This window comes from Bos mutus, chromosome 10 (genome assembly GCF_027580195.1).
Source record: "Bos mutus isolate GX-2022 chromosome 10, NWIPB_WYAK_1.1, whole genome shotgun sequence".
Lineage (NCBI taxonomy): Eukaryota > Metazoa > Chordata > Mammalia > Artiodactyla > Bovidae > Bos > Bos mutus.
In genome coordinates, this window is record NC_091626.1 from 21,135,056 (window position 1) to 21,157,700 (window position 22,645).

At 48.4% G+C, this 22,645-nt stretch overlaps 1 protein-coding gene and 1 non-coding gene across 2 annotated transcripts in view; one reads left to right on the forward strand and one right to left on the reverse strand.

Annotated features, from left to right (window-relative positions):
* The window catches only part of SLC7A8 (solute carrier family 7 member 8), a 53,101-nt gene extending 30,829 nt beyond the window's left edge, over nucleotides 1–22,272 (forward strand). Inside the window, exons 5-12 of the mRNA XM_005895433.3 lie at nucleotides 7,888–8,013; nucleotides 9,601–9,754; nucleotides 10,398–10,521; nucleotides 12,402–12,505; nucleotides 15,729–15,825; nucleotides 17,612–17,761; nucleotides 19,484–19,661; nucleotides 20,142–22,272. Coding sequence (XP_005895495.2) covers nucleotides 7,888–8,013; nucleotides 9,601–9,754; nucleotides 10,398–10,521; nucleotides 12,402–12,505; nucleotides 15,729–15,825; nucleotides 17,612–17,761; nucleotides 19,484–19,661; nucleotides 20,142–20,296 — 1,088 coding nt within the window. The 3' untranslated portion in view covers nucleotides 20,297–22,272. The remainder of the gene's footprint in view (nucleotides 1–7,887; nucleotides 8,014–9,600; nucleotides 9,755–10,397; nucleotides 10,522–12,401; nucleotides 12,506–15,728; nucleotides 15,826–17,611; nucleotides 17,762–19,483; nucleotides 19,662–20,141) is intronic.
* Nucleotides 1,419–1,526, reverse strand: LOC138989679 (U6 spliceosomal RNA). The gene has a single exon (XR_011465922.1). It is a non-coding gene; the product is annotated as a U6 spliceosomal RNA (small nuclear RNA).
* Nucleotides 22,273–22,645: the final 373 nt, after the last annotated feature.

Below are 22,645 nucleotides of genomic sequence, written 5' to 3' on the forward strand. Positions count from 1 at the left end.
AAGATTTATTTATTTACGTTAAAGATTCACTGATGTTCTGTTTCAAAATGGACTAGAGAGATTGATTTTAAATTGCTTCTTTTACCGGTAGTCTATAATGTACTAATTTAAGGTAAAATTGTCTCCCAAATGTTTTCCTATTCTTTCCTTCCAACTTTTGTAACCCTTGGATCTTGTGCACCTCGACTCCCTGAGTCAGTTGGGGTGGACTCTGCCTGGGGAAGCTGCAGAGCGGAGGCATCCGCGACAAGATAGCACACAGTGGGGCCACCCTTTCCCTTCTGCAGGGAAAAATGAACTTAGACTCTCGACTCCTGAGCATCTCTTGGCTCTCCATAGTGACATCTTTTATGGCCTTTGATTGTAGCCTCTGGTCCGTAAAGTTAGGAGACCAACCAAACTCTGGGGACAGAGAACAAAGGACTCGTGTCTGTGAACATCTCAGCACTCCACTGGCCTTGAAAGAGGTTTGTAACTCTTGGGCCTGTGTGTCTGTGCGTCTGGGTTGTGCACATGGGCCTGTTGCTGTATGGACTATGGAGGAGGCTGGGGGAGAACCCAGGATGGATGAAGGAGTATGAAGAGTCTTTTGCCCTGAATCTATCTGAGAGGAAGTGCACAGATAGAGTTACCCTAGGGTGAGCCTGTTTACTCCTGTATTGAGTTACCAAGGGGAGAAAGAGAAGGTGGAAGAGCTGAGATGCTATCATGTACAGCATGTGATGTGGAAGTTCGCCAACCAGGTTAGCACATTGGTGACCTCACTTTCGCTGCCTGCTCCCGGTGCTCCGCCCCCCACCCCCAACTGGTGTCCTGTGAGGCCTGTGACAGGCACTCCTTTGGGGCCCTGGCGTGCGCTGCCTCGTGAAGGCTATTCCCCTGCGTCCTTGTCTTTCTCTGTGGTGTCTGGCCCTGCATTCATTTCCTATTACTGCTGTAACAAATTACCATAAACTTAGTGGCTTAAAACTACACAGATGTGTCGCCTTTCAGTTCTAGAGGTCAGAAGTCCTAAACTCAAGGTGTCCAAGGCTGAGGCCCCACTGAAGGCTCTGGGGAGAACTGTTTCCTCACCTTTCCCAGCTTCTGTATTCTTCGGCTCGTGGCCCCTTTTGCATCTTCAAAGCCAGAAGCATAGCATCTTTAAATCTCTCCTTCTCTCTCTTTTTTTCTTGAAATATATATAGTTAATTTACAGTGTTGTGTTTATGGTATACAGCAAAGTGATTCAGTTACAGATTTTCTTCTTCAGATTCTTTTCCATTATAGTTTATTAAAAGATACTGAATGCAGTTCTTTGGACTATACAATAGGAACTTGTTTATTTTACATATAGTACTGTGTATCTGCTAATCCCAAACTCCAAATTTATCCCTCTCCCCCTTTTCCCTTGTGATAACCATAAATTTGTTTTCTATAAAAATATGGAATGTTTCATGAATTTGCTTGTCATCCTTGCACAGGAGCCATGCTAATCTTCTCTGGTCATTCCAATTTATTAGTGTGTGTGCTACCAAAGTGAGCACTCAAGCCTTTCTCCGTCTCTGACTTCTGTTATCACATCTCTTTTTGTAACTCTGAACTTCCTGCCTGCCTGTTATAAGGAGGCGGGGCCCCCTCAGATAATCCAGGATCATCTCCCCACCTGAAGATACTTAATCACATTTGTGAAATTCCTTTTGTAAGGCAACATTCACAAGATTAGAATGTTGACACCTTTGAGGTGGTGTGTCTGCCCACCACAGGCCCAATGAGTTCTGGTGTCTTGTCAGAGGGAGAAGTGAAACAGAGGCTTCGTGACTCCCCAGGGATCACAGTGTGAGGATCAGGGCTGGCCTGGGGTGAGGGAATCAGAGTTTGAGGATCAGGACTGGCCTGCGGTGAGGGATACCTTCTCTTAGGGAGCAGGAGCTTACCTACCCTCTTCACGTGGACGTCCCAGATCGGCACGGGCACTGTCATGGGTCTGACAAGGATTCTGCCTCTCTGCTGGTCCTACAGATTTCCCAGGGCAGAAAGCGCTGAGCCCTGCTTTCCCACCTACATGGCAGTTACCAGGCCCTGGGTTCTGGGCAGGGTAAGAGATTACTGGGTTCTGAGTCCCCTCCTCCTGCCTGCCTCATTTTTTTTGTCTCTCCCCCATTACCTTGACATTAAGGTTTTCAAACGGGGCAGATTAAGTAACCAACCCCTGACTTCAGCATCTTCTTGAAGTCTCATCTTCTTGATAACCTTTCACCGTCCCTTTTTTTTTATAAGCCAGGAAACAAAAGAAAAAGAGAGGAGAAGATGCCCAAGAAATACAGAGAAACCTGGGATTCCATGGGGCCCTCTAGAGAAGCAGCAACCCTCCACGCAGTCAGATTACAACGCACAAGAACCCATCTTGTGTCTTCCTGTTTATTTTGTCCAGCTAGCCTCACATTATAAAAATTCTCTAATGCTAGGATCTTCCTCACCTATAAGAAGCATCTCTGGGGAATTCCTTGGCAGTCCAGTAGTTAGGACTCTGAGTTCTCATTGCCTAGGGTCCGGGTTTGAGTCCTGGTTGGGGGAAACTAAAATCCCACAAGCTGTGGGGCTTGGCGAAAAGAAAAAGGAAGCATCTCTGATTTCCTTGGGCTGACCTAGGGGCTCCGTGTGGATGCCTGCCAAGCTTCTGTGAAGAGCTCTACTGTCATCATGTTGCTTTGTGATCTTTTAGCTCAGCCATCTCCCCTCTTACAGTGTGAACTTCCTAAAGAGAGGAAGGGACTTGTGTCTTATTTATAGCTCCCCCCACCAGGGTATCTAGTAAGGTTCTTTGTAGATGACGGTTGGATGGATGGATGGATGGATGGAGACTCTGACATCTCAAGCTGCAATTGCCCCTCATCCCCATCTACATGTGGCTTCCCTAAGGTCACTGTATCTCTAGCATGCAGAACTCAAGATCTGGCTGGAAAGAGAGCGGGGACATAGCCCTCAGCAACAGAAAGCACTCTGGGTATAGACAGAGACAGAATGCCTGAGGAAGGCAGGGTCTTGGCAAGTGTTGCCTTTCCTCACTGACCTTTCCTCTTGGGATGGAAGCTCAGGTTTCAGCCTGCTGTGAGGGAGGCTAACCTGGGGTACCAGGAGACTGAAAGTACCTTCTCTCCCCTCAGTCACATGCTGTGATTGCCTACAGGGCCAAGGGTCAGACGGGGTGGGGGGGTGGTGCTGCAGCCGTTGTCCAAGGAGATCAGTGTCACAGGCAGTCTATCTCCCCCACCCTATTCTCAAGATTTCTCTATTATGTCTGAATGAGTGAGTGAAGTTGCTCAGTCGTGTCCGACTCTTTGCGATCCCATGGCCTGTAGCCTACAAGGCTCCTCTGTCCATGGAATTTTCCAGGCAAGAGTACTGGAATGGGTTGCCATTTCCTTCTCCAGGGGATCTTCCTGACCCAGGGATCAAACCCTGGTCTCCCACATTGCAGGCAGACGCTTTACCGTCTGAGCCACCAGGGAAGTCCCTATTATGTCTGAAAGATTCCTGAAAAGTCTAGAGGTTAAAGATTAGTTAAGGGCTGGGTTCTTGTGGGGGTAGGCTTAGTAAGTTAACTTGACAAATGGTCCTTTCTTTCAAACTTCTCGATGTCCCCAGGAACACTGTGAAGAAGCCTTTCTGGCTGCCTGGTTAAGCTGGCACATGGGGAGGTGACCTCATTTTGCCCTCTCCTCCCCTTGGCAAGGATGATCTCTGCATGATGACATCATGATCTGGTTCCTCATTCTGTAATCCTTACCTCTCCTGGAGTCACAAGGGTTTTGTTTCCTAATCTTCCTTTCATACATCAGTCTCCTTTATCCTTTAGTCATTGTTTGTATCTGCTTGAATTCCAGGGGCCCAAGGGCCCAGACTTGTACCTAGGGGCCTGGGGAGGAGTTGAGATTACAGACCTAATTACTTGTTACCAGGCATGTGATCCTGAAATCCTTACTGAATTGAGCAAGATAATGTGTATGTATCAGGACATCTCAGCCCATCTGGAACATTTACAAAATGTTCTCCTAATTCGGGCACATGAAATCCTTCCTCTGAAAACATGTTTTGATTCTCATTATATGACACCATCTTGGATAAAAGCTCCTCCACTAGGAATCAAGAGTTCCTGCCCTTGAAGTTATGCTTCCTGCTGCTGTTTTGACGACGTGAAACCAACTGAGAAGGTTCCTGGAGAGCTGGGGAGATTGGTGCCCACTGTAGAAAGTGCAGACTGAGATGAGACTGGAGGATTGATGAATTGCGGCATTTTCTTTATTCAAGTATTAAGTATTTGTTGAGCACCTACTATATGCAGGCACCAATGATATGCCCTGGCTTCCCTGGTGTCTCAGTGGTAAAGAATCCGCCTGTCAACGCAGGAGACTTGGGTTTGATCCCTGGGTTGGGAAGATCCTCTGGAGAAGGAAATGGCAACCCACTCCAGTATTCTTGCCTGGAGAATCCCACAGACAGAGGAGCCTGGCAGGCTACAGCCTATGAGGTCGAAAAAGAGTCGGACACGACTTAACGATTAAACAACAGTGACAAACGATATGCCCTGGGGTTAAAAATATGAAAAAGTCATAGCCCTGCACTTCTACAAGGAGACACAGAAAAAGAAAGAGAAAATTGTAATACAAAGAAATAAGTGCCAGCCTTGTTAACAAAGTGGTCTGGGAGTAGAAAGGAGGAATTAACTTTGTTCCTTGTCTACAAAATGCAGCTGATACCTCTTACCTGGAAGGCACCTTGTTAGGAAAAATAAAATAATAAAGACTCATGGTGTGGGTGACATTTGAGCTGGATCTTGAAAGATGAGGAAGTTCCCAGGTAGAAACAGCACAGGGAGGAAGGTTACAGATGGATAATACTGTCAGGACCTTACCCTGAGGAGATGTTCTCAGAATCAAGTAAGGTTGGAAAATACTTGGAAAGTAAAAGCACAGTTTCAGGAGAAGGTGTTGATAGAACTTGGTCAGCTGTTCAAGGAAAATCTGAGGCCTGATTAGAGGCTTGAGGAGACAGAGTCTCGCTACATGTATGGCTTGTCCCCTGGAAGGTTGAGGGCACATCCTGGTGTCTGTTTCAGGGGAAGAGGAAACAAGGGGATTTTAATTTTTTCCCATATTCTCAAGTACTTCATAACCATCAGGAAGCTGGGTGACTGCAGCCCCTGTGCTCCCCTAAGTTGCTTAGGCAGTGTGGCAGTAAAACCATCCTATCACCTAGCTTTTGAGCTCTTGGCCAGCCCTTGGAGGTTCCATGTTGTTAGTGTTTCTATGGGATCCTTGTGACTCCTAGCCCCCCATGCCACCAAAGAAGATATGGGGATGGTGGCAAATAAACATGAAAACATGCTCAATAGCATTAGTCTCTCAGTTCATTTCAGTTCAGTCGCTCAGTCGTGTCTGACTCTTTGTGACCCCATGAATCACAGCACGCCAGGCCTCCCTGTCCATCACCAACTCCCGGAGTTCGCTCAGACTCACGTCCATTGAGTTAGTAATGCCATCCAGCCATCTCATCCTCTGTCGTCCCCTTCTCCTCCTGCCCCCAATCCCTCCCAGCATCAGAGTCTTTTCCAATGAGTCAATTCTTCGCATGAGGTGGCCAAAGTAATGGAGTTTCAGCTTTAGCATCATTCCTTCCAAAGAAATCCCAGGGCTGATCTCCTTCAGAACAACAGACTGGTTCCAGATAGGAGAAGGAGTACGTCAAGGCTGTATATTGTCACCCTGCTTATTTAACTTCTATGCAGAGTACGTCCAGAGTCTTTTCCACTGAGTCAACTCTTCGCATGAGGTGGCCAAAGTAATGGAGTTTCAGCTTTAGCATCATTCCTTCCAAAGAAATCCCAGGGCTGATCTTCAGAACAACAGATTGGTTCCAGATAGCAGAAGGAGTACGTCAAGGCTGTATATTGTCACCCTGCTTATTTAACTTCTATGCAGAGTACATCCAGAGTCTTTTCCACTGAGTCAACTCTTCGCATGAGGTGGCCAAAGTAATGGAGTTTCAGCTTTAGCATTATTCCTTCCAAAGAAATCCCAGGGCTGATCTCCTTTCAGAACAACAGACTGGTTCCAGATAGGAAAAGGAGTACGTCAAGGCTGTATATTGTCACCCTGCTTATTTAACTTCTATGCAGAGTACATCATGAGAAACGCTGGGCTGGAAGAAGTACAAGCTGGAATCAAGATTGCCGGGAGAAATATCAATAACCTCAGATATGCAAATGACACCACCCTTATGGCAGAAAGTGAAGAGGAACTAAAAAGCCTCTTGATGAAAGTGAAAGTGGAGAGTGAAAAAGTTGGCTTAAAGCTCAACATTCAGAAAAAAGAGATCATGGCATCTGGTCCCATCACTTCATGGGAAATAGATGGGGAAACAGGGAAACAGTGTCAGACTTTATTTTTGGGGGCTCCAAAATCACTGCAGATGGTGACTGCAGCCATGAAATTAAAAGACGCTTACTCCTTGGAAAAAAAGTTATGACCAACCTAGATAGCATACTCAAAAGCAGAGACATTACTTTGCCAACAAAGGTCCATCTAGTCAAGGCTGTGGTTTTTCCAGTGGTCATGTATCGATGTGAAAGTTGGACTGTGAAGAAGGCTGAGTGCCGTAGAATTGATGCTTTTGAACTGTGGTGTTGGAGAAGACTCTTGAGAGTCCCTTGGACTTCAAGGAGGTCCAACCAGTCCATTCTGAAGGAGATCAGCCCTGATCAAAACCTCAATGAAATGTCACTACATACTCTTTTGAAATGGTCGGACTTTTGAAGCTGACAATACCAAATGCTGCCAAGGATACAGAGCAACAGGAGTATGCATTCCTGGTGGGAATTCAAAATGATATAACCACTTTGGGAAACAGTTTGGTTATTTCATATACAGTCAAACTACATTCACCATATGACCCAAAATCCCATCCCTGGAAATTTACTTAAAAGAAATGAAAACTCCCCTCAAAGACCTCTATGATCCACTCAAAAACTTCTGTGTAGGTGCTTATAGCAGCTTTATTTATAATAGCCCCAAACTGGGAGCCACCCAAATGTCCATTGCCTATTGAATAGAAAACTAATACATTCATATAGTGGAATGTTCCTCGACAATAGAAAGGGAGTATTAATGTATACAGCAACATGAATGGATCTCAGAACCACCATTTTAAGTGAAATAAGCCAGACACAAAAGGCTGCATATTGTATGATTCCATTTATGTGACATTCTGGAAAAGGCAAAACTTTTGGGACAGAAGTTAAATTGGTGACTTCCAGAGGTAAGGGAAAGGGGCTGACCTCAAAGGAGCACAATATAAAAAAGGACTTTTCGGGGTGTTGGAAATGTTCTATACAGAGGATGTTGAAGTGACTAAACAACTGAATACATTTGTCAAATCTCATCAAACTGTACACTTACAAAAATGAACTTTACTAAATGTAAATTAGAACTTGAAAAAGCTGAGTAACAAAAGATTCCCTTAAACCTTGTTACCCTAAAATCAGGTTCAGGAAGACGACATCCAGGATTCTACCAGCTGCTTAGGGCTCCTCTTGAGCACACAATATCTTGAGCCCACATTCATGCCCTGATGAGAGGCTGATTTTTCCCCAAAGTCAGTGCCCACACTTCCATGCTTACTTCTGACTTCTAAGCCTGAGCAGGGCATGTTCTGAGCAAGCAATCCGCATTTGGAACCCCACCTACTAACCCCTCCAAAGTTTCAGATGCTGGTGATGAGCCTGCGGCATTTTTGGCTCGCCTGTTACAGTCTCATCATCAGGACCGAGGAGTGTTGCTGCTTCTGTCCAGAGGGATCCAGTAGTCTCCTTATGGCCCTGAGGATGTGTTTGGGGGTCTGTCATTGCAGTGCTCCTCACATGGATCAACTGCTCCAGTGTGCGGTGGGCCACCCGGGTTCAAGACGTCTTCACAGCTGGCAAGCTCCTGGCCCTGGGCCTGATCATCATCATGGGAGTTGTACAGATCTGCAAAGGTGGGTATCATCAGAACACGCCAACCCTTGCGTGTATACACACCCTCGCACTGTCTGTGGATGTGTGCACAGCCTGAGATGTCCCAATTCTGTCCTTTTCTTACGTATTATTACTATTTATTCATTTGGCTGTGCCAGGTCTTAGTTGTGGCATGCGGGATTTAGTTTTCCCAGAGCAGGGATTGAACTGGGCCCCACTGCATTGGGAGCCTTAACTCCCAGTGCAACTAGGGGAGTCCTTGAATGACTTTTCGTATTCGCTTGCTTGACAAAGGGGACAAGAAACCAATTTCCCCAGGATGGTTGGGAGCTGAGCACCCCCTGGGGTGCCAAATTCTCTCCTCCCTTGCTGACCTCATGGTTCCAGCACAGGTAAATGAAGATTCCATATTTCTAAACATTGCTGTTTGTCCCAGCTCCAGGAAAGCTCTTTGTATCTTATATTTTATCTTGTCTGTATCTTAAATGGGAGACAGAGGAGATTTTTACACATTTCAGAAATTACTCAGCTCCACAAGAGAGAGCTCTACATTCCTGGGGCCCCTGCCAACATTCCCCATTGGATTGGCCCTTTCCAAGCCTGAGTCTATTTGGTTTCCATGGTTCCCATGGCAGCACCAGACTTTGCCTAGTGTCACTACCTCCTAGAGAAAGTCAGATGACAAACAGGGGGACCTCCCACCTGCCCACAGGCCCTGGAGGTGGTACGGTGTGTCTGGATTTTGATTCCAGGAAACAGAGTTAAGGTTCAGCTCTATAATGGGCCTAATAATTTTCATCCTTTGGATTCATTTCTTTAGCAGGTGGTATTATTTTCAAGAGTTGAGACTTAAAGAAATCGCTGGGCTATCTTTTCAAAGATATGAGGCTCTCCTAATCTGGTCTCAAAGCCTTCTCCCGATCACTCTCATCTCATTATTTCCTGTCTAAATGCTCGATTATGGGTGAAGATATAACATATGGTCAGCTACTCTGTATCTCATTACAGTCTTAGCAGCCTTTCCTGAGGACCCCATGTGTACAGGATACTGTGCTGAGGGCTGAGAAGGCAATTGGAAAGCTGTCCACTGAAGTTTCCCCATCTTCAGGAGATGTATTCCATGAAAAGATAGAGCAAACACACACCCTAGGAAGAGACAGGAGGATATTGACAAAGAAAGCACAGCAAGCTTGAACTAATGGCATCACAGAAGCTTATGTTTGAGCGTCTGTTGTTCTTGCTGCTTTCTCCATGAAAATGTACAAACTTGAATATGAGGGAGGGTGGTCAGAAGACTGCCAGTGACTCCACTCCTGCATCTCTGAGTCCTAGTGAGCCAGCTCCATTTACCCTGCCCTGCCCAGTAACCTCTCCCAGTCTTTCCTTCCAAGGAACTCTGCCTTTTGAAAAAGGAACATTCAGAGCTGTGCTTTGGACCTGAGCCCCCACTTGAACTCATCATTATCATGTTCTGGGGGGTCCTGAACTTCTTGGCCCATTTTGGCCCCACTTCACCAATATGTGTGGTTCACTGGAGACCAGGGACCTGGGGCTGCCGGGCTCTGACATGTGTCTCTCTGAGCAGCCTCTTGTCTGTGTGTCCACAGGACAGTACTTCTGGCTGGAGCCAAAGAATGCATTTGATAATTTCCAGGAACCCGACATTGGCCTCATCGCATTGGCTTTCCTTCAAGGCTCCTTTGCCTATGGAGGCTGGAACTTTCTAAATTACGTGACTGAGGAGCTTGTCGATCCCCACAAGTGAGTTACAACAGCTCTCCCCCTCCCCCTTTCAATATCCAAGGCACCTGCCACTGGAAAGAGGGAGCCAGGTGCCCACCGCCCACTTCTCCCGATAGCCCCCTTCTGACCATGACCTGGAGAAATGGTTCATTTTGAACCATTCAAAATGGTTCAGCCTGAAGAAATGGTTCATTTTCCAGGAACTTAGACCATTTGTCACTCACCCTGCAGGAGAAAAACAATCCAGTGACTACCCTGGAGCAGATTACAAGCTGAAAGTGGTACTGAGATAACTCCACTGCCTTAGAGAATGAAAAGTGCCCTGAGAGAATTCCAGGCATCTTACTCACCTGTCTTGCAACAGACAGGTCTTTGTCTTGAGATGTAGGAATTATGAGGGGTTGGGGGAGCGCATTGTGGAGACTCTGGTCAGGAAGAGATAAACAGGTGTGGAGTGTACTTCTAGCCTAAGCTGTCTTATTTCCTTTCAACTGTCCTGCCCGTATGGAGACAAAATCCACCCCCCAAGTAGAGGGAACATCACAGAAGGCTGCAAGGTCAGCTTCCTGCAGAGAGACAGAAGGCACTCCCCAGACCCCCTGACTAGGCAGGTGGTCCCAGGTGCCAGACCTGCCCCCTCTCACCTCCTCTCCCTCTACAGGAACCTTCCCAGAGCCATCTTCATCTCCATCCCACTGGTCACATTTGTGTATGTCTTTGCCAATGTGGCTTACGTCACTGCAATGTCCCCCCAGGAGCTGCTGGCATCAAATGCAGTCGCTGTGGTAAGAAATTAAACCTGAGGAGGGATAAATTAGGAATAGGGCCTAACAGAGATGCACTACTATATATAAAATAGATAAAGAATAAGGACCTACTGTATAGCACAGGGAAATATATTCAATATCATGTCCTAACCTATAATGGAAAAGAATCTGAAAAGGAAGATATATATATATAAAAATATATCACTGAGTTGCTTTGCCTGAAACAGTAAGTCAACTATAGTTCAACTTAAAAAAAGGATAGAAATCAAACTTACATGCGCTCAAAACTAAGACCACATTGTAAATCAACTATACTCCAATAAATATTTAAAAGCAAAAACTCTCATACGCCCTCAAACCAGGAACAGTGACATAGCCTCACTGGTTTAGTCCCACTCACTTTCCCCCGATCCATGACTTTGTGGGTTTGGAAGTCTTCTCAAGTCCTCAGGGCAGAAGCCACACCTTCAGGTGTCCAGGAGCAATCAAAATATTTACTATCTGACCCTTGACAGAAAAGTTTGCCAACTCCTGATCTGTGGTGGTAGTTTAGTCACCAAGTCCTGTCTGACACTTTCAGTCCTATGGACAGCAGCCCACCAGGCTCCTCTGTCCACGGGACTTCCTAGATAAGAATACAGGAGTGGGTTGCCATTTCCTTCTCTAGGGGATCTTCTCAACCCAGGGATTGAACCAGCATCTCCTGAGTCTCCTTCTTGGCAAGCCGACTCTTTACCACTGAGCCACCTGAGAAGAGCTAACTCCTGACCGAGGGCACTTTAAACTGTATATGTGATGATTGTATAAAGGAGATGGGTTCCTCCTCAGAAAGTCACTGTCTTGCACAAGACATGCCATTTCCCTCTGCCTCTATGACCACGCCTGGACAACCTGACTCCTTCCCGCATCAGGGAAAAGCATGTGCAGTTTGTGTTCTTTGGGGAAAGAGATCTTGCAGGTCCAAGGCCTTCTGGTCCTTGTTACCTGGGAAAGACCTGGGAACCACGTAGTTCCCTCATGCGGCTTCACCCGGACCACAGCCCCACCCCACCACTGTTACCACACGTCTCATCTCTGAAGACCATCAAGAAAGAGGCCCTGCACTGTCCGTTCACAGACATCAACCCTCCCCAGCAAGACAGCTCTTCTGAACAACCCCTCCCCCAAATGTGCTATGGGTTATGCATAAAGACAAGTGCCGTAACTCAAGTATGTCCCTGGCTCAGAGAATGTGGAAAAAGCTGCTCCCCAACATTTTATATCCTTTCAATACATGAAGACTAGTGTATAGCTTCACCACCTTTTCTTTAGCCTACGTAGTGGTTTTTTCTTATCATACCAACCACCCCCTCAATATCTTCTGTTTCTGTGAATCAAGATTTATTTCTATTTTACAGATGGAAAAGCTGAGGCTCAAAAATTAAGAACTTTGCTCAAGATCTCATAGCTCCTAAATGCTAGGCTATGATTTGAACCCCAGCCCGCCTGACTCATTAGTGTATCTTATACGCGAGGCCTGGAATCACACTGCTGGCTTCGGGTCCTCACCCTCCACTTTCTGGGTGTGTGATCTTAGGCAAACTACTTAATTGCTTTGTGCCTCAGTTTCCTTATCCATACAGCAAGGATAACAAATGTTTATTATTATTATCACCACCACACACAGCCTTGTTCATTATTCAGTCCCAAACATTACTGACTCCCCACTGTGTAGTCATCACCAAGGGACCTGGGGGTGCACGAGCGGCCAGGACATGGACTCCATTGTCCCTCCTTCCCTGGACTTTAACCCGAGACTCAGCAGGGGTGGGTTTGGGAGGGAGCCTTCTCAGCAGTGACATGCATGTGGAAGGCTGTGAGCTCGCTTTCTCTACTCACCCTCTTGTTTTCCCTCTCAGACTTTTGGAGAGAAACTCTTGGGGGTCATGGCCTGGATCATGCCCATTTCTGTCGCCCTGTCTACATTTGGAGGAGTCAATGGGTCCCTCTTCACCTCCTCCCGGTGAGTGCCATCCAGGCCCTTCCAGGGCCAGGGACCCCTCTGCTGTGCATATTGCTCTGTATATGTGGGGGGGGCTTGTCTCCATCAACGGGGCTTTGTGTGGGCGCCTGGTGGAGGAGCCTGTGCTGCTCATGTGGTGACGCACGACGTGTGTGGCTTTACATGTGGTGGCAAGAAGCACCAGCCTTCCCACCTCATGTCCAGAGGAGCAGAGGGCTGAGGAGGCCCGAGCCGTGTGCTTGGCAGCAGGACAGCATCTTGCCTGCAGCCTCGGAGTCCCTTTTCCACTTGCCTAGAAACAGGCCATGCTGGCTGGAAAGGAACCCCACTCTGAAAGAGACCAGGAGGGACCCATGCCCGGGGCCTCTGGGCTGACCTCCCGTGGAAGTCCTGGGTCCAGACTGCAGGTGGAACCGGTTCATCTCTGAGTGCCCTGAGGGTGCAGGCTCCTCCCTGTTGAACAGACAAGCAATTGTGGAAGGCTCTTGTGTGGCCACCATGAGACTCGGGTAGGGGTGTGAAGTGAGAACTGGGGAAGAACGAAAGGGAAACATTTGTCCAAAGCCATATCTCACCCCAAACTCTCAGGGAAGCCCAAGGTGTGAGTGGACCCAGGAGTCCCCAGCCCCCACCTCCGCACACCCGGACCTCTGGCCCCCTCTTTGATGTCCCATCTCTTGTCTCCAGAATGGGCGGTTGAGCCCAGCAGATAATGGATGATTTCCATTGCTGTGGCTCAGAGGGTTCCTCCCAGGGTTCTTAGGAAGCCCCCCTCCCCCAAGGACACAGTCCTACTCACAAGCTGTGAGCCCCTGAGTTCAACTGCTTCCCAAGCCACCAGTCACATCAGGGAGGAGTTCCCATGAAATGACAAACGAGTGTCATGTTTTCAGGACAGGGAAGGGAAGAGGGCAGGGCAGGGAAGAGGGAGTGTGGGCGTTCCCTTCACCCCAGGACCCTCCGGCACTCACCCACGGCAACCTCGTATGCGTGTTACACAGGAGCAGTGGCCGCCTGGAGGCCCCAGCCAAGGGCCAGCGGTGGAAGATCAGTGACCCCTGAGGCTCTCTGGGATCTTTTGGAGGAGAGTGACTGGCTCCAGTCGCTTTAGAGTGGGGTTTGTCCCTCGGGCAGGCTGAGCAGCAGTCTGCGTGCATGTAGTCCGGCTGTGTGTGCATGCGGAGGCGGGGGCCCGGTGCGCTCAGCCTTGGAGTCAGAGGCACAGCTCACCCAGCAGGCCTCCTCAACTCATCCTTCCAGTTCCTTCCTCCCTTCCCTCCTCTCTCTTACTCCTTTGTGTTTGGGGGAAGGGAGAGGATGATTCTTCCTGAGGAGTAGGCGTGTGTATGCGTGTGTCACGCTTAATGTCCTGTCTGCTCCGTGGTTGGCTCGCCGGGCAACGATTGTCTCTTGTGAACTTGACTTGCCAGTGCTGTTGGACCTGTCAACTGCCTTGGTCCTGGCTGCATGTGGAGGAGAGAGATGAACATGGGACCCTGGTTATGTGCATGGTGAGGGCCACAGAGCACCTGGGGCCCCCTGGGTGCATGAGGCTGCCCTGCAGAGGCGATGCCGTGCAGCTGCATGAAACTATGAAATGGGCGAGGTTGCTGATGGTGGCAACGATGGTGTGCATATGGGTACTTGGGGCCATAATCAACCCTCACACTCCTCAGGAGCTGCTGCTGATAGCCCCACTCTCCCCCATACCCAAATGACAAAGTGACAGTTCTCTCCAGACCACCCAGCGTACTGACTCTCTGCCATTCTGTCCCCCCATCACATCCCCTTCCTCTCACCCCTTAGCTGATCCTTTCCCTCCAAAATCATAGAAAAAAGAAAAAGTGGTCTAATTTCTACTAATATGTAAATGACTCCTAACAGCTTACAGTATTCTTTTTTCTTGGGAGAGGAAAGAGGAAGAAGGGCTGCTCTTTATGTTAAAATTTCTCTCTCTCTCTCTTTTTTTTTATCCTGGCTACACTGGGTCTTGCTGCATCAAACAGGCTTCTCTAGTTGTGTGTGGGCTTGGTTGCCCCACAGCATGTGGGCTCTTGGTTCCCCAACCAGGGATCAAACCTGTGTTCCCTGCATTGGAAGGCAGATTCTTAACCACTGGACCACCAAGGAATTCCCTAAAATCTCTCTTTTTAAAAATAATTTGTAAACATCAATATCCAAGTCATGATACTGTAGTATAGTTTTGCAGTATATTACCAATTGGGGAGTTTTGGGTGAAGTCTATGTAAGGTCACATTATTTCCTCCAACTGCATGTGAGTCTACAAGTATCTCAGACAGAAAAATTATCATTATTTTAAACCTAAAAAATATGTTTGGGGGAATTTCCTGGAAGTTAAATGGTTAGGACTCCATGCTTTCATTGCCAAGGGCCCAAGGTTCAATCTCGGTCAAGGAACTAAGAGCCTATAAGCTATGGCACAGTGCAGGAAAAAAAAAAGTTTGAGTTTCTTGTCTATTTTTTTTCAATCTTTTTTCTCTTACAATATCTTTGTATGTACTCCTTTTACTAACTGTATACATTTCTTTAGGATGGTTTTTGGGGATTAGAATAAGTAGTTTAAGGATATAAATTTTCAGGTACATACCACAAAATACCCAGATCATAAATGTTCAGATTGATGAATTTTAACGATTGTAGACAACCATGTAACTACCACCCAAAACACGATGATATAGAACATTTCCACATATCCCCCCCGCCAAGTTCTCATGTGTCCCTTCCTCATCCACATCCATTCCCTACCCACCACAAGAGCAACTACTTCTTTACCAGGATATATATTTTCATGTACAGTTTATTCCTCATGCCCCAAAGAACCTATATTCTCTGAGGGGGGAGGTACATTTTTTAAGGGATTAAGGCATTAAGCAAAGGAGAGAAAGGCTACTCTTACAGCTCTCCAAGCTTTGTGAGAGACAGAGTAACAGCACGTCATCAGGAACCCCAGACCACACACAAGGCCTCCACATCCCTGAATCCATCCACGTATCCACTGACTGCCTCTGGTTTGCCTGCACCTGCATTTGTGAACGTGGGTCCTTTGACTAGTGGGCTGGAAGGTGTGCACGAGGAGTACTTGGCTGGAGTGGAGATGCTCCCTTGTGGGCAGAGGTGGACACGGATGAGGGAGCTGGGCTAGGGAGGGAGGCTTGGCTGGTCCATGGGGCATCCCAGGCTGACCTGCTTTTCTCTCTGCCAGGCTGTTCTTTGCCGGAGCCAGGGAGGGCCACCTTCCCAGCGTGTTGGCCATGATCCACGTGAAGCGCTGCACCCCCATCCCAGCCTTGCTCTTCACAGTAAGGGTCCCTCCTTCTGCCAGCCCTACACATACCCTCCCTCTTTGTGCTATTTTGAACTGGGAGTTCATACTTCCCACACGTGCCACTGTTACCCTTGTGCTCCTAGGTTTCTTGGGGCCTCTGATAATCTAGCAAATGGTATACATGGGCCTGATTAATATCAAGAGATATAGCAAGGAAGAAGCCTAAGTCCTGAAATGCCTTAAGTCTCCCAGGCCGGCTCATTTCATTCTTCCATCGTTTTGAGTCAGACTGAAGTAGCTGCTTCCAGATTATACAAGCTCACAAAGAAGCTTTTTTCCTTGGCTCTTCCTGCCCCTGTTACCCGCAGGGTTGCAGCTTTGGGCCTCTGCTCCTGGCTGATCACAGCACACTCCCACCCTTCCCCATCAACCCTCTTGCCCGAGGAGGCTCTGCCAGTCCTGGGGAAACACCATTGAAATAAATCTGGTGTTCACCAAATCTGGTGTCACACCAAATAAGAAAAATCAGAAGGGAAGACTGGTAAACTGAAAGTGGAAAAAAGGAAACAAGGGGGTTGTCTGGTAAATGGAGGCAGAATTACACAAGAGTAGAATCATTTATATAGGGCATACAGAAAGAGAAAGACTTATCCCCAGTGAGTCTTTGGTTTTTTGTTTTTCCTTCTGGATCCCAACTAAAATATCAAAAATGACTTTGGTCTAACAGAGAAGCAGTTAGACCAGAGAACAGAGCTCTCAAGAGTCAAGGGCATTCACTGTACATTAGAAGAAATTTCAGAACGTTCCGATACAGGAAGAGGGTCATCTTGATTGGTCAGTAGTGAAAGGCAGCTGGAGAAGGCTCAGTGCTCCCAGTGAGCCACAAGCTTTTTTCCAGTTTGCGCCATTGGTGCAGGCTTATGATGGCAACCCACTCCAGTATTCTTGCCTGGAAAATTCCACGGACAGAGGAACCTGGTAGGCTACAGTCCATGGAGTCGCAGAGTCGGACACGACTGAGCGACTTCACTTTCTTTCTTTTCTTTATGACTACAAGGCAACTACAGTAAGAATCTGGCTTTTTCATCCCTTAAATTCTTCTTATTTTCACCATCAGATCTTACAGGAGAACTGAGCCTTCTATTGGCCTTAACAACTTAGCAGAGGGAAAGAATATGCTTCTGAGAGATCCACTGAGATGATTTTGAAGTTGGGAAGTGAACTCTGTCAAGAAAACTTCAGAAGGATGTTATGAGGATTACATGAGTTAATATTTGTAAAATGCTAAAAATAGAGCCTGACACTTAGGAAGTGCTATATAACTGTTTATGACATTTAAAAAAAAAAAAAGGAAAGAAGAAAAATAAATTAGATGACTCAACCAGGGAAAGAGGATGAGGGCAAGAATAAACCTTAATCTACAGTTAACAGTCTTCCCTAAGGGATAAAAGACAAAATTAGCTTGAGCTTCAACTAGGGAAGAAATATAAATGAGACCAGAGTGTCATAGAGCTGGGTGCCACCAGCATTGCCTGTCCAGGTGTATACAGCCAGCATCTGTTCTGAGTGGTTAGTGCCCATGTTGTACCCATGGTTAAATGTTTTGATTATCACTCCTGCAGTAAGAAGGAACTTCCTGGTGATGAAGCTGTTAGCAATGACCTGGGTTTCTAGGAGAAGCTATAAAGTCTCCATTTTGAGAGATCCACTGTGGAATGGCATTGTCTGCCTAGAGGCAGGCGAGCAGCCTGCCACCAGTAAACAGCTTATCTGGTCTCCCAGGGCCTTTCTGATCACTGAGCTTCTTCCATGCCCCCCAGTGCATCTCCACCCTGCTGATGCTTGTCACCGGCGACATATACACGCTCATCAACTACGTGGGCTTCATCAACTACCTCTTCTATGGCGTCACGGTTGCCGGACAGATAGTTCTTCGCTGGAAGAAGCCGGACATCAACCGCCCCATTAAGGTGCTAGAACCTTCCTGTGGGGCCCCCTCCCCCTCCTCCGCTGCTTCTAGCTGAGCTCAGATTTTTTCAAATCACCTTGTTCTCACTGTTGACCAAGCCTCATCATCTCCACGATGGTGGGAGACCCTTTGGGAAGCAAAGGCCATGTGTGAAGGGGGCAGCCATTTCCATTCTCCATGGGACCAGAGCAAACTGCAGCTGGAGGAATAGGTTCCATGACCTGATAACTTCCATCATGTCATTATTTCCATCATGTCATTTCTTTGTTTCCTGTGGCTCTAAGGCTTTAAGAAGTCAGCTGACTTTTCCTGGACCTTCTAATCTGACTAGTCTCCTCCTTGTCCCTCCACGTAAACTGGCTTTACTCATTCAGTCTCTCCATCTCATCCCAGAATGAATTTCCTTCTCCCATCTGCCTCTCCAAATTTTAACCATTTTCCATACTCAAGAACCTTTCTTGAAGTTTCCCAGTCCACTTCAGCACTCCATGATCCTCCCTTTTTAAACTACTGTAGCCTTGCACATAGTAGGATGCCTGGTAAATCTCTTGATTGTACAAGAAATAATTTTGTGATAGGAATAAATGGGATTGCTCAGAACAACGTATGCTAGAGTGCTACAGGTTCTTCTGCAAATTTGAAGAAGAGGATATATCCCTGAGCTATTTGAACAATCCTATTCTGGAAATGAGCTTCCCTGGTGGCTCAGGCGGTAAAAAATCTGCCCACAATGCGGGAGATCTGGGTTCAATCCCTGGGTCAAGAGGATTCCTTGGAGGAGTGCACATCAACGCACTCCAGTATTCTTGCCTGGAGAATCCCATGGACCGAGGAGCCTGGCGGGCTACATTAGTCCATGGGGTCACAAACAGTCAGACACAACTGAGCAACTAACACACGTTCTGGAGACACAGGGAGACTAGATGCTCTTCACATCTCTGTTTTCCATTGCCACTCTCCTGCCACGCTTAGAAAGTGTGCTAGAGGGAAGAGGAAGCAGAATAATGCCATCTCCCTACCACTTTCTTACCCTCCGAGAGGAGAGGACAAGAGGAGAAAGGCAGTGAGTCTAGAACCTTGAGGAAGACTATGGGGGACTTCCCACCTGTGGTCAACAAGAGGATGTTGGGCCTGTAGAGTCTGCTCCTTCTTGAAGTAAACAAGGCCCTGGGCTGCCTCATACCACACTAGCTTTCCTGATTTCTTGGGTCTTAGGTTTATCCTCTCAAATGGCTTAAAAGAAATTGGAGCTGACTCTGGTGAGAGGAGGGACACTTTCCTTACCCTGCCAGCTGGGAGAGAGTAGGGGTCTGGTTGACAGGAAGTTTCCTTCTTGACCCCATTCATTTCTTCTGCTCTCCTTCACCTTCGGCCCTCAGCAGACGTATAGCAATATACCAGCAAGCTCGTCAACCCCCACGGGCTTCTGTGACTGCCGCAGGCATGCAGCTGCATGATGAAGCCTTGTTTGATCCCTCCTGGGACGACAATGAGGATTGTCCCCTCCCTAGGCCCCCACACTGCTCTTACTGTCCCACTGCCCATGTTCACCAACATCCCTCGACATAGCACTTGCCCTGTCAAGACTCGGGGTCGGGGAGCCACAGAGCTGAGTGAAGCCCAGCTTTGCCCTGCAAATGCTTCCCTTTGGGAAGAAGAGGGAAGATGTTCTGATCTTGGGGGCCACAGGGGCCACACAGGTGACAGCGACTCTGATCCACAGGTCAACCTGCTGTTCCCCATCATCTACTTGCTGTTCTGGGCTTTCCTGCTGGTCTTCAGCCTGTGGTCAGAGCCCGTGGTGTGCGGCATCGGCCTGGCCATCATGGTGACAGGGGTGCCAGTCTACTTCCTGGGTATTTACTGGCAGCACAAGCCCAGGTGTTTCAATAAGTTCATTGGTGAGTTGCTGAACATTATGGGCAGCCAGAGGGCCCCTGGTCTGGAGTAGAGTGGTCACTGGTCTGGCTAGAGAGCCCCACCAGGATCAGGAGGCTGTCTACAGAGCACTGGAGAAAGGGTTGCCACAGGAAAGGTCTCTGCTCAAAGACCTCTGAGGAGAGGAGAACTCTGGGCATTTCCATGGAGACCTTAGGCCTGCCGGAGTGGCCATCCTGGAGAAGCTGCCATGGGCTGGGTGGAGACCCCAGAATTGGCGGTCAGTGGGCCTGGGGCCTTGATGAGGAGGAGCAGCCAGCAAACAGGTGTCCCAGAAATGGAGGAGGCAGTCAAGGCAGCCATCTCCTAGAGAGAGAGTCTTCTAGAGGAGCCTAGCTGAGGCCAGATGCTGAGGCAGGAGAGTGGGAAGGGCCTTGGCCTGGTTGGTTGGCTTGGTGGGATGCTCAGTACTGACTTGGCTTCTGTGTGGCCTCCTCCTACAGAGTTGCTGACCCTGGTGAGTCAGAAGATATGTGTAGTTGTGTACCCCAAGGGGGCCGAGGACCTGAAGATGGAAGATAGGAACCAGGACATGGAGCAGCAGCAGCCCATCTGCCAGCCCCCTGCCTCCAAAGACAAGGATGCGGTGGGGCCCTGAGGACCACCCTCCCCTCTCAGCTGCCTCCTCCCTCCTCTCCCTTTCTGCCCTCTGCCCAGGTCCCCCAAACACACACACACTCGCTCACAAAGTCACACACACCTCTGCCTCTGTCAAGCAGGCACAAGACCTGGGTATGGGTGTGAGAAACTATAAACAAGATACTGACATTTGTGCCCAAAGATCTAGCCTCCTCCCACCCCAAGGCCTGTGTCTAAAGCCACCTCTCCCTCCCTGGACTGCCCCCCTCCCCTGAGCTGCCCAAGTTCCAGCTGTTAGAGGAGCTGCCAGGGGTGCCCTCCACAGCCCTCTCTCCGGGGTCCACACCCTCAGTCGCTTCCTCAGGAACCTGAGTTCAGTACTGCCTTCCCTCCCCATTCCTGAGCTCAAGGGAGGCCTCAGCTCCAAGAGAAGTGGCAGCAACTGTGAGTCACCTGGGACGGACAGACTCAACCAAATCTGTCACCATGAAAGGTCAGCTGGAGAGACCCAAGGCCCCCTCCCTTTACCAGGGACCCAAGAAATCAGAGGTGATGCTTCCCTCTGTCCCATGGCTCCTGGCCACCACCCTGGCCTGGCCCCCTGTGCAAAGTGAGGCTCCTTGGGACAGCACGTCCCCACTGAGCTGAGGACCAATGGGCTGGAGAACTGCCTTCTCCCCCTCCCCCAGCCAGGCCTGTGGAACAGATTGGGAAAGGCTCAGATTGCAGAAACCCAGCCCTGCCTCTGCCCCTGTATCCTCCCCCGAACTCGGTGCCAAAGCTTCCTGAAGCCAGAAACTTGCTTATTATCAATGTAGTGGACATTTCTCTCCTAATCACAAAGCAGCTCCACTCCTCTTCCTTCCCACTTCCATGGGAAGGAGCCCACCACCCTGTGACCCCCTGCGGCAATGCCCCCACACAGCCCCAGGCAGCCAGCAATGCCAGCACCCCCATCCTGCCCTTTTCCTCTTCTCTGGACCTTAGCTTCAGGACCGATGGTGTGAAGGCTCCCCAAGCCCTTCATGCCTGAAAGTTGAGCCAAATTAGCCTTAAGTCACCTCCCATCCAAGAACTGGAACCTAAAAATACCCCCTGCTTCTAGCCCTCCAGTCAGACCTGGTATGACAAGCCTTTCCAGCGGGAGGGCTTTTCCCATCTCCCCAGAGGTGCCTAGCCCATCATGTAGAAAACTGGGGAGAAAGTGTATTCTGAAGGCCAATTCCTCCCCTACCTCAGATCATCCGTCCCTCCTCCTGCTCCCATCAAGATCCTGTCTGGACAGCCTCCAGGTCAGGATGAGAGGGCCATGGCAAAAGGTCACTGTGGAGGGCTCATAAAAGCCCTTTCTCTGTGGTTTGCGGACTTGGAGCTATCCTGTCCTGTAGGCAGGGCTGCCATTCCCTGTGCTCCAGAGAAGGTATTGTTTGTTGTTTGCCCAGCCAGGGCCCTTGGAGCCTCCCCACCTCATCTGTTGTGCTAAGGACTGGGATTCTTTTATCCCAGGCAGAAGTCCCCCTCCCCCCAACTCCTCATACTGTTTGCTGCAACTGGAATACCTGGGGAGCCCTTCTGGCCTACTTGGCCTCTGGCTCCTCACCCGGCCTGCCTGAGCCTGCATCAGTGAAATGCGGGTTTGCTCCAAGTTGTGGTCCCTTCTGAGTGGACTCCAGGTGGACTGTGGCTGGCCCCTGGAGGGTCAGGGGACCATCCTCTTGTTCCCTCTTGTCATTCCTCCAACCTCCTCCAATTATTGTTGTTGTTGTTGTTTTTGTAAAGTGGATGCCTTACTTTTTGGATAAATATTTTTGAAGCTGGTATTTCTATTTCTTTGGGATTTTTAAGTTTTTTGGGTTTTTTCTCCCCTTCAGGGAGGGTTTTGGTTATACCTGGATAATAGTCTTCTGTCTTTGAGTTTGTTTAGGTTTTAGAATTTTGTTTTGTGAGGTTTTTTTGTTTTCTTTTTTGTTGATGTAATAAAATTTTAAATGGAAATGAAGTTGGTGGTGTTGTTAATTCAATGACCTTCCAAGACAGAGTGGCCAGGCACTTCCTGTCTCTGTCAGGAGGGAGGTCTTTGTTTACCAGGTTCCTCCCAGGATGGCATTCCTAAAGGCCCTTGCATTCCATAGCTTTGAGGTGTCCTGGGGCACAGTGCTGGCACATTCAAACAGCTCCCTCTCATTTTGAAACAAAAACTCCTTACTTCCATGAAGTCTGAGTATTATTGTTCATACTGATGTATTGTGCTGTTCATGTGTGCCAGGTCACTTCAATTGTCTGACTCTTTGCAACCCCATGAACTATAGCCTTCGAGGCTCCTCTGTCCATGGGATCCTCCAGGCAAGACTACTGGAGTGGGTTGCCA